Raw genomic sequence first — 12714 nt, forward strand, 5'->3', positions numbered from 1 at the left:
TTATAACTAGGGTGATTTGAGTGACTGTCACTGAAAGCTATTGAAACAAGCTATAAGACCATGTATAAATTATTCATATTGTCTTTCTTTTTTATTTCACACAGACTTTTCATTCGAAAAAAAGTGTAAAATTAGGTATATTTTAAAATAAATATTGTTATTATTGTTAATTACTTGTTTTATTAATTTCCTTTTATGTTTTTGTAATGAATAGTATATGTTAATTATAAAATAAAGCTTAAATCTCCACAAAGAACGATCTTCGTGTTAAGTCTTGATAACGACCGCTCGCTGCGCCGGCCGGGAACAAGTGGACACATAAGTGCTTTGTCCGTAAAGCTATGACGTCGAATATTGGTGGCCTTGAATCGTAACGGATCGAAATGTGTTTGGGAATTCACTCGTTCATAACTGCGTAGGCAAATAAACCATCTTGTACACCTAATAAGGGTGAAAACTGGATGAGGTAAAAGAGTGCCCCGCGGCACAGCCGCTCTCATTGTTTTTTGAATTACCAGTGCCCGCGGGCACGGTCGATGCGGAAAGGTTAATAGGTTCTATATCAGAAAATGGTTTGCACGTGCGCAAGACAAAGCCCAGATTTCTTATGCTTTTTTTTGCTACGTTGTAAATGTGGTCGCAGAGTAACATTTTGTGATCAAAATATACTCCGAGGTCGCGAACATGTTTGTATTTCTGTAAAAGTGTGCCATTTAAGGTGTAGTTATAGTCAAAGGGCTTTGATTTACGCGTATAACTAATTTGCACGCATTTGAGTATGTTGACTGTAATGTTGTTTCTTTTATAATATTCAAAAAAACAGTCGAGATCCTTTTGCATCAACTGACAATCATTTATAGATTTTATACTACGATATATCTTCTTATCGTCAGCATACATAAGATATTCAGAGTTAGCTAAGCAGGAACCGATATCATAGAGATATGCATTATAAAACAATGGCCCTAAATGCGAACCCTGTGGTACACCGCAGGGAATATCAACGAGATCATACCTGTAACCACCAATCACAACCGCTTTAGATCTATTTGAAAGATACGACTGTACCCAACGAAGTAAAAGAGACAGAAGATTGAGACATAAGATGTTAAGTCATTTGCTCAGTAATTTCACTAGCTACGGCACCCTTCAGACCGAAACACAATAATGCTTACACAATATTGTTTCACGGCAGAAATAGACGCCGTTGTGGTACTCATATTCTAGGTGGCATTCTGTGCAAAGTTGTCCCACTGGTAATTGATGTTAAGTTAGTTTGTGTTTCATTATTAGTAAATTATAAAAAAAAAAACAATCGATGATAAAAGAAAGAATCAATTTTCAGTTTTCGGAATGGCGTAGAAACAATTTGTGAAATGCAAGATGGCTGCGCAAAATCATCAATTTATCAGGTTATCGTTTCCTAGTTTTTCGGAGTACTAGCGAATGAATTTTAAACCCAAGGAGGATACCTCATAATACTTTGATTCCAACAATATGGACGTTGTTTCGAAGGTTCTTCGAAACTTCCCAAATCGGCAGAGACCCAAGGCACTAGATTTTTCAGATACATCAAAACCGAGTTGTTCTCTCACAAACTTCTGACCATTATTTTGTTTATAAGATGGTTTTTTTGCATGGTATTATAGCTTCAAAGGCTTTCAGATTTTGCATTGTTTTCAGCTTTAATAAATCATATATATATAAATCATAAATGGAAAACATATGCATCATAAAAATAATTAAAAATCTGTTTAAGCTTGTGCCAATGAAACTCTTAATAACCCGTATGACACACACACTTAATTCAAAATTTGGACCGCCGTTCCTTGCACAAACACCCTGTTTTTTTTAATTACAAATGTAAAGTTATCTTGATTATCATCATCATCATCAGCCGGAAGACGTCCACTGCTGGACAAAGGCCTCCCCCAAAGATTTCCACGACGATCAGTCCTGCGTTGCCCTCATCTAACGTATTCCGGCGATCTTGACCAGATCGTCGGTCCATATATACCAACACTGCGTATGACTATAATATACTTTCTTGACATATTACATAATTCTCGGTCAACGAAAAATACCCTATACATTTTGTGTCCCTTGAGAGTGTCATAAATACGTTTTATGCCGCATAAACGGCCGTTATTTTTTCGTTACGTTAACTTCGAAGTTTGATTTTATCACAGCTTCAAGAGAATGTAGACTTGAGTTTATCATTTTAATTTCAACTCGATACCTCGACGTGTTCCAGAAATAAAGGGTCTTGACAGACAGACAGACAGACAGACAGACAGACAGACGGACGGACGGACGGACGGACAGACAGATGGACAACAAAGTAGTTTTCTATAAGGGTTCCTCTTTTTTCCTTTTGTGGTATGGGAAGAGAAAAACCATCATAAAATAGCTTTAGCTAATTATAGGAATAAATACGCAATGCACGGCGGAATAATCATTAAGCTATTTATCTTCTGGGAGGCTTTTTTGCACAATTTGTGTTTCTATTCAAAGAGCGCGTGGATAATGAAATGCCCAACAAACACAGCAAGCTAATGAGACTCAAATCAAAGTGACGAAACAAACATTCAAATGTGTTGAGTTTTCTTGAGTGGTAATTCCGCCAATATTCGAATCTCAGGTCTCGTGCTAGACTTTGGCGAGTCAACATCTGAAGATGCCTCGTATAGAGGCGGAACATGTGGCGAATTGTTTAAAGACGAATATGCTTTTATCACTAGCGCATCAATTGATCTAAAATAACTCTTCTAGACCTCTACTGTAAATCAACTGTTAAAAACCCCAATAACACAAAAAAAACTTACTACTACTTTTTGTACCATTAAAATACTTAAATATATAGTTCTCATATTTTATTGAGTGGTATTCCTCACTTCTGGGATTAATTATTATACAAATTAATTTTATAAGCAAAATATGGAGCCTCAATCCGAGAGTTGAACAAAACAAGCCAAGATTTTCGGATTATACGGCATGCGGACGGTTGGATAAGTTGGTAGAGCGCTGGGACGTTTCCTGAGAGGTGCGGGTTCAAGTCCCGCATCGTCCATAAGTTTAGGTATACAAACTTAATTTATGTAAAAATAAAATTTGAAAAACATAGTTTTATGAACGATGCGGGACTTGAACCCACGACCTCTGGCGTTCCGTGCTGGTGCTCTAACCAACTGAGCCAACCGTTCGAGTAACGTATCGTTATAAAATCTTGTTTAATTTATATACTTAAAAATATACATATGCAATAACCTCTTATATGCTTTTACAAATAAACATAAAACCTAGACATAAAACTGGCAATTTTTTTTTTAAGAAGTATACAACAACCATTAAGTAATGTTAAGTCATTCAACTTAACTTACAAGTATCATTCAGAAACGGTCTTGCTTGGCTTAGCTACAGATAAAGTTACGTAGTACATAGCTCTAAAGTAACGTTTCGAAGCAGTAGTTTAGCACCGATCGATTATAAGTATAAGGAACCGTACATAGTTTGTTTGACCGTTAACTTGGAAGGCCATTTAATTTGGCTCAAATTGTTCTGAATTAAGGGTATTAAATAAATTTGAATGGTTATGATAATCAAATCAAATCAAAACGTTTATTGAACTCATAACATTGATTAACAATGGCTTAAGTTCAGTCACACACTTAATTTCATAACAGTAAATAAATAATATCAAACAGATTAAATTAATATCAATCAAATCAAATAAAATAAACCGGCTAAATTTGAAAGCGATTAGTTTCTTAAAACGTAGTGGATTTCGGCTGTCTCCTTTTTTTACAAGATTATAGCCGTCATCTGTCAAACTATCAATACGTTTCGTACAATCGAGTGAATCGCTTTTTTCTTAGAGAGATTCGCTGGGCTGTACTTCAGTAATCGACTGACAACTAAATGAGTGAAGAGGAGGTTAAGTTGTCAGGAGGTAGATTAGAGAAAAAAAACATTGTCTATGGAATAAAAGAATATAAAGTAGGTTATGGTTTTAATATTTGTCATATTATTTTAGTTTCCAAACAAAGTTATTTTCTACTTCTGAAAGCGAATAATATATTGATTGATTTAATTTAAATTTTTAAATCTATGTTGCAGTCGCACAAACTCGCACATTTGCCCAAATTTAAATATTTATTATTCTTAAGCACTAGGATATTCGACATTTTAAGCAGAATAGGTTTTTTTTTTAATTAAAATAAGGGACGAGACGAGCAGGACGTTCAGCTTATGGTAATGGATACGTCCTGCCCATTACAATTCAGTGCCGCTGAGGATTATTGAAAAACACAAAAATTCTGAGCGGCACTACAACTGCGCTCGTCACTTTGGGACATAAGATTTTAGGCCTAATTTGCCCAGTAATTGCACTAGCAACGGCACCCTACAGACCGAAACACAGTAATGCTTACACATTACTGCTACAAGGCTGAAATAGGCGCCGTAGTGATACCCATAATTTAGCCGGCATCCTGTGCAAAGGAGCCACTGGTGAATGAAACGGACGTGAGATGCTGTATCAATAGGACCAGAATATATTATATCAAATATGGTTAAGCTGGAAACTTTCATTTTCTAACGCTTTATGTTATTTACGCTCACGCCTTAATTACATTAACGTGTTTTGATGTCATTCTTTTGTGATAAGGTGCGGCCACTAACGTAGGCAGGGATTTTTGATACATTAAACTTCGCGTCAACGATAACCAAAGTAAATGTGCTGTCAAACACGCTTATGCGAGTTTATGGTTTCTATTCGAAGTATGTACGTTAACTGGCCATAAATATTTGGACATAAAAACTTCTAAGTTTTTTTTTTTATTCAAATTTGGAGCTCGTTTATTATGCTGGAAACTTAGATCATTTCCCGTGACACAATAATAGAATGAGATTTTAAAGAAAACAGTATTGCAGTGTTTCCTTGCATAACTATATCAAGGAATATGTAATAACACCTACGTATAGCTGTCAGTCATTTTGAAAATACTTCAAAAGCTAAGCTCGTATTATAATGACTGTTAACGTCAGAATTCGCCGAAGTATTTAAAGGACACAAAATAATTTATCGCGACAAATGAAGAATCCCGCTAGAACTCTTTCACAAATGAAGCGCCGGTGTTGCAATATTTTTAACCGTTGACTATCACCACGGAGCCCCCGGTTCGATCCTCGCCCGCCACATTGTGTCTTCGGTTTTGGATACATATCTACGTTTATTCGACGCTCTATAAACTCGGCAACGCTCCTGTGATTCCTCTGGTGTTACAGGGTGGCTGCGGTGATCACTTACTATCAGGTGATACGAATGCTTGTTTGTCCTCTTCAATAAAAAATGCTCTCTCGAAAAAGTACGACATCGTGCAATCTTGCGTCAGTCATAGTTTGGTGGAATTCTTTTTATCAAGGAGTTACAAAGGGGGATGCCCATCAGCCATACCAACTTCGGCAACGAGTGCACACATAGAAAAGTATATGGGGCTTGGAATATGAACGTTACATAAGAAAATAGTTAGGATATTGGCTTAAAAAAAGAATGGGTTTTGAAGAAAAAAATATTTTTACTGTTCATAATATCACTGCTTTATATCGAATTCCATATACATTTTCCTTATTTTACGCATATTTTGGGGGTTATACATTATAAGCAGAACGTCTAGGAATTGAATCTAAGGGCTGCACAACTATAACAAAATAAAAAAAGGGTTAAATAGCAATAACAGAGAAAAACAAATTGAAAACGCACACGCAAATACCAAAGAGAATTTAAACACTACGTTCATATGGTAAATACAAACGGCAGTTAATTTGTATGTTGACATTTCACAATGACATAGATGGTGGTAAATAATAGAAAAATAAATCGATCAAATAGATATCGATTTTAATGCATGTGCAACAATATATTTGCTACTACATCCAATGAATTGTTAAAAAGTGCGTACCTATCATGGTATATTCCAGCAATGTTTACAGCTAATTCTATATTTCAAGTTACGTTTCACCAATCTGTACGCACCATAACGACCCACCCAGACGTAGGATACATTATAGTAGGGTAGGGTATACTCGTACATTTCAAGGAGACAGTTGCTCAGATACGCTACTGTTCTGTAACTGTATTGTGTTAAAAGCCTGCATTAAAGCCAAAGGTAGTCTTTAGAATAAAATTATTTTATTTTATCGCCGAGACTTCAGTAAATAAATACATCCAAATTTTATTGTTTTCGGAGAGGTTGTTGTCCAGCAATGAACGTCTTTCGCCTGTTAAGTAAGCTTTATTGAGATAATATTACGCTTTAATAAAATAAATGCATTTTTATTATATCAGAAGTAAGGGCAAGACTAAGTATGCATATATTTATTTAAATTTGAAATCAGACTTTATTTGCTGTAGCGATTGGAAAACAGAGTACAATAATAGCTTGTAACATACATGATGTATATACCTGACAGGCGATCATCAATGAGAGAGTGATTTTAGTATAATCAATTTGATAAGAAGATGGTGCGTGTTTTACCTCATATTCGACATATATACATGCAGTAACACATCAAATTCAGTGAAGAGGCTAATGTTAAGCCTATTTTATTTCTTTTGGCTTTTGTTCAATCAATATCTGTTTGAAAGCACAAATGTTTTTTCTCAATAAGCAGACTCACGACGTATACAAGTACGTATGTAATTTCTTATAGGGATAGGTCGAATAGGAAAACTAAAGTAACCCACATAGCCCAGTTGATTGCGAAACGGAAGTGGCAGTGGGCAGACGCCAAGCTCGACAGGTGACTGTTGGGGCAGTAAAGACCTCGAATGGCGACCACGTAGGTACCGGATTGCCGGAATACGTTGGATGAGGGCAGTGCAGGACCGATCTCTGAGGTCTTCGAGGAGATCTTTGAGGGGTGCCTTTATCCAGCAGTGGATAGCTTCCGGCTGCTATGTTGAAGGGCAAATATGTGTGTCACATATGAATAGGAGTATATACATATTTTTTAATATAATTGAGGGTAAACGGGCATGATGTAAAGTTGAAAACAAACCGCTCATCCTTAGATCATTATACGTCTAGATGACGATGACTATGACAGCTGTAAAAACGTCGAAAAAAATGGAGTTCAGAGCTTACCTCTATTTTGAGCAATTCACGCACACTAATACGAAGTATCATACAAATCGCGTGTGTAAGACGGAGTTTGTCACGCACACTAAACTATTATTCCTGGCTTATTTTTATCGGTTGTCTAAGAGCAAGAGACTCTATCTAGGCGTATAAATTATCTAAGCACTCATAGATTTCTGCAATACCAGATTTAAAAAAGAGTAATTTTTTATACATTTTAAAACTAAAGCATTATTGTGTTTCGGTCTAAAGGGCGCCGCAGCTAGTGAAATTACTGGGCATATGAGACTTAACATCTTATGTCTCAAGGTTTTTCAATAATCCTGAGCGGCACTATTTTGTTATGGACGGGGCGTATCAATCACCATCAGCTGAACGTCCTGCTTATCTCGTCCCTTATTGTCATAAAAAAAACTTTTTTCACTTTACAATTTATCGTAACATCAATGATGCGTCATTGTTTAATATTGTTCGGAAACCTAAACAGTTCCCTCCTCACATAATATACTTCGGATTATTGTGTTTGGTACTAAATCTCTGCGTGATGAGCGATGTTCGCATGACATGGCAATTTCCGTACAACTGAGATATGTTACAAATGAAGATAGAACATGATTTATTGCAATATTATAGCTGCAATAATCAGCGCTTGATAATATCTATAGCTTCAATGACCATATGATAATATGTTACTCAACACTGTGTTATAACTCATATCTACTACACAGGATGGTTTTTTGAGAAGGGCGGTGATGGCCAAGTAGGAAACTACGAAACTTAGAGGAAAATCGTGGAAGGAGTCATGCCTTCGATTTATAAGAAACCTGTAACTTCATATTAAGTTTTTTGTTTTAATTTTAAATATCTTGAACTTGAAAATTACCCTGTATTATGACCAATGGACTTTGTTGCTGATAAATCAATCATTGCAAATAAATGTATTACTAAAGATGAAAGGAAATACCAATTTTTTTGTTTTTTTCTCATGGAAGAAAACTCACCTATAATTCAAAATTTTTGTTAGAAATCTTACTTTTTTTGTTGATATGAAGAGCAATTTGTAAATTTTTTAAATACATATCTTTGAAAACTTTGATCCTTATCAGCAACAGAGTCCATTGGGTTCAATATGACAGGATGTAATTCTTTCACCGCCCTTCTCAAAAAACCAACCTGTATAGGTGCTTTATTGTCTGCTCTCTGTAGAATCTTCTAGATCTCGCTTAAAATGTATCGAGTGACTTTTTCGCCACTAAATAGTAATACAGTGAATTTCTATTCTTCTTTATCCTCGCCCTATCCCATTTTAGTTGGGGTCGGCTCTCCTGATCAGTCTTCACCAGGACGTTCTGTCCTGGGTCGTGTGCGGATTTATTTGGACTTTTGGTAGATCTTTGTCTATAACTGATTTCCATGTTAATCGGGGTCTTCCACGTCCTCTTGGTCCAGTGTTAATATCAAGCACTCTCATGGTCATATAATCTTATGGCCGCCTAATGTCATGCCCGTACAAACTCAATCCAGTCTCCAACAGCTTTCCTGGGATTGGCCTAATTCTAAAAGTGCTGCGGATGTGCTCATTCCTCACTTTGTCCAAGCGAGTGACGCCACCAGACCATCTGAGCATTTTCATTCATCATGCATAATAATAAAGCGAATTTATCGCTCTCTTTTACAATTGACTTTTGGTGTTTAGTTTTATTTATTGCTTTTCCAGTGAGATATATATGTTTAGTATCATATTTAACAGAACCTCTAATTGATGATTTTCTTCGTACTTTTTTATCAGTTATATCAATATCACTCACCAACTTTATTAAAGAAAATAAAATGAGAAACAACATGCCATAATATATTTAATATTTTTACAACATTGCATTTAAGTAACATTTTAACGGTTATTAAAACTAGTGTCTTAAGTTTTCTATTTATATAAATTGGTAAATAAAATATTTACAATCTATTTGTCAGTTTTGAACGAATACAGGAGATAAAATATTGATTAAAATAAAGTTCAATTATTACATGATATACTTTTTATTTTTTCTGACGATATAATATAAAATATATTTTTTCTAAAACTCTTTTCAAAAGCAATACATATTTATTAAAACGTTAATATGACTTAGAACATCTCTAATGATACAACAATTTTTAACATACCTAAGCAACAATGCTTTCGTAGAAGTTTGATATCTTATTATATTATACAGAATAAATTTAATATGTACAGCAAAAATAAATATCTAGCATTTAGATTATCTATTATAAATACAACATCAATAATTAAAATAATAAAAATGGTATATAATTCTTAAGATGAATAATATTTATCGGATTTGCCTACGAATCATGTGTAATTCGCATGTTAATTTTGAGTTTCATTACAATAATATTATATATGATAACATAAGTAATGTAATGCTTGGAGCTTCCAATTCAGGGCAAGAAAACGTTGTCCATTCTTCACCAGGATTCCTCAAGTGCTTCATTCAAACTGAATGCGTGAATGGTACATAATTATTTAGTGTATTATTATTGGATGTGTCTTCGGTGTCATAGAGAATGTGAACTAGCGTCAGTGTCGCTGTCTATGGACAGCAGCAAGGTTGTCTCCCGAGGGGTGGTTGGGCGACAAGCTTGGCTTTCCGGAGGCAATAGTCACAGCTCGATTGGGGCTGCACCTTTCCAACTCACACCGACCCTCAGAAGATGGTAGAGTCGCAACACACACCAGATAGAGAGGCACTAAAGCAAAATATAGAAAAACATTAAAAAAGTGTGTGTGTATTATGTATGCACGCAAGAAGTTATACTTCATTGGCCTAACGAAGCAAAAATAATTAAAATGATTTATTCCTCGTGCTCTTCTACGTTTTTAGAAAGAACAATTTTGTAAAATCTTGCAAAGATGGCTTTGACGATTAATTATTAAATAATGAATACGGCTGTGTGGGCTTGAACCCTTTGCCTGTCCTAATAATGGACCAAGAAACCAAAAAAATAACGAATGAAGCAAACGTCAGAAAATTTTAGGAACCAACTTCAACCTGTTACTTTTGTGTTACAGTGATGCGCGCGCATCTTAAAATATTACTCTCAAACTCTCTCAACTTTAAAAATTTGCTGAAACTCGCAATATAAAGATAATTATGACATTATTTTTATTTTTATTATGATAATAAAGACTGTATTATTATTATGATAATAAAGATAATTGAACTGATAAACACACTCTCCTTTGCATTGCGCTGTTGGGTAAGATGAATATTAAAGCTAAGCTAAAAGTTACAAAAATAAGTACTAACTGTATATTACGAATTCAACCTAATTACTCTTCAAACCATGACGTAGTTTTGCAAGTTACGACAACATTAAAATTTTCAAAGATATATATCAACATAAAAACTTTATACGATCTCAAAACCTTTAAAATTTGACAACAGTTATAGAAGGAGTAGTATAGTTACTTACATTTAAAATTAATCTTGGTATCAAAAACGATATCTCTGCTTTGCACATTGCGTCGAACTGCTGTAAATAAAAGTTTAAATAAATTATAAATATTATGCTTAGCTACTAATTGAATGAAAGAAAAAAATTGTCTGCAGGTAAGGACAGAATTTTTTTCGCTTAATTTCAGACCGAAACACAGTAACGCTTACACATTACTGCTTTACTTCAAATAGGCGCCGATGTGGTACCCATAATCTAGCTGGCATCCGGTGCAAGGGAGCCCACTGGTTCTAGCATCAATCGGTACACGGATCATATGTTTTCACTCTTCGTTAAACAGAAAAGTGTGAAAATAGCTTATATCTGTAAGAAAATTCTTCAGATGATATAAGCAGCTTTGTGTCCCAAACTCACAAAACAGAACAAAAGCTAATTTTATTAAGCAAATATTTTTCTTCCATTAAACAAACGCTCCAAAATACGATATTACGTCCACGGGAAAAGCATTTCCCCAAATACAACATTTTCTTTCGTGTATTGTTTATTGAAAGGTTTACCAGAATAATAACAACATATTTATACATAATAATATACTTATGCTTTGAAACCGGTTGCAAAACTCATAATTATTACATACAATCTGTGACGCGACTATCAACATTGAATCTTTTTTTAATAGGCTCTGTAAAATAAACAATTGTTTTGCATGCAATGGTGTTAAAATTTACAGTAAATAACCAAAAACTGTGTCTGAATTATCAATAAATGAATTTAAATCTTTTATTAAACGCAGACTTATGTCGAAGGCTTATTACAGTATTGAAGATTACGTAAAAGATATTAGAATGTGGAATTGAATAGTATTATAGTCGTATTTTTTATGAATTTCATGGTTCGGCATTGTATTTTTTTACTAAATTGCATTATTTTTAACATATTTACGTTTAAACTTTTGTGTAATTAACATGTATATGAATTATATTTTTGGGTGATTGACGTTGACGAGCAATCTTTTGATTTTATGTCTATAAAATATTTTTAACTTTGACTTTAAATCAAATACTTTTGGATAGATTGATACGCGTGTAATTGACACAACTGAATTTTCAAATTTTTAATTTGTTTTTTAATGAATTAACATTGTTTTATTCATTTCTACGATTCTTTGTTTTTCTAGTAGGGTAGGGCGGGGCTAGTTGAGAAAATTTTTACTTGAATGGATGTAGCTCCTTAATGATAAGTCTCAATAAATTATTGTTATGTTAATAATTTGGCTTGATGGATTTGTTGTTTATCGCTTAATAAAAGTGTCAATAGTATTTTTTTGTAATAAGTAAAATTTAAGAGCTACAGCTGTTTTAATGCAGAAAGTCAAGTACGCTCAATGTACCCCATAGGTGGGGTAAGTTGAACAAAGGTGTGGGGCAAGTTAAGCACTAAGAAGGTATAATGAAACCATAGGTTCAATGTTGACTAGTGATGAAATAAAATAAGTGTTTAACAATTACAAAAACAGTTCTTTATTTATAGTCTTTTAGTGACAGAGAAAACAAAACTTATAGTAATTTTCTTTGAATAATTAACCAAAAGTAGAATCAACAAAACAATAATGTATCTTAGGAATAACTTCACCATTAGATTCAGTCTTTCTGTTTAAAATTAGACTTATTTTTTTATATTATTACGCATATACTTAGCTTATATCTTAAAATAATAATTAATCTTTGGAACCGTAAGTTAATTGTCTTAGTGACAGAACAACAAAACTTAAAGTAATTTTCTTCACGTAATTAACTGAAAATAGAATAAACAAAACATCAACGAATCTTAAGACAGACTTTAGGATTAAATTCAGTATTTTTATTTAAAATTAGACTTGAATATTTCAAAATATATATTAATAAGATCTTTGCAACTTAATCGTCGTTGTCACTATTGCAATTGACACAAACGAAAGTAAGACCAGCACCTGGAACACATTTTGTATGGGCCCATTCCCTGCAAGTTTGACACTGGATCCAAGTTTCGCCTGGTAAACTTTCAGCATAGTCTTCACAACAAATCAGACAGGAGTATTCACCAATGTTACTTTCATTACTTGACTGGAGTACTTTTTTAC

The 12714-nt window shown here is 34.0% G+C and overlaps 1 protein-coding gene across 3 annotated transcripts in view; it reads right to left on the reverse strand.

Moving 5' to 3' along the window:
- Positions 1-8982: 8982 nt before the first annotated feature.
- Positions 8983-12714, reverse strand: part of LOC126974651 (uncharacterized) — a 39681-nt gene continuing 35949 nt past the window's right edge. For all 3 annotated transcript variants that reach the window (XM_050822189.1, XM_050822188.1, XM_050822187.1), the window contains exons 6-7: positions 10614-10673; positions 8983-9887 (exon numbers count right to left, since the gene is read on the reverse strand). In XM_050822189.1, coding sequence (XP_050678146.1) covers positions 9801-9887; positions 10614-10673 — 147 coding nt within the window. In that variant the 3' untranslated portion in view covers positions 8983-9800. The remainder of the gene's footprint in view (positions 9888-10613; positions 10674-12714) is intronic.

Source organism: Leptidea sinapis, chromosome 33 (genome assembly GCF_905404315.1).
Source record: "Leptidea sinapis chromosome 33, ilLepSina1.1, whole genome shotgun sequence".
Lineage (NCBI taxonomy): Eukaryota > Metazoa > Arthropoda > Insecta > Lepidoptera > Pieridae > Leptidea > Leptidea sinapis.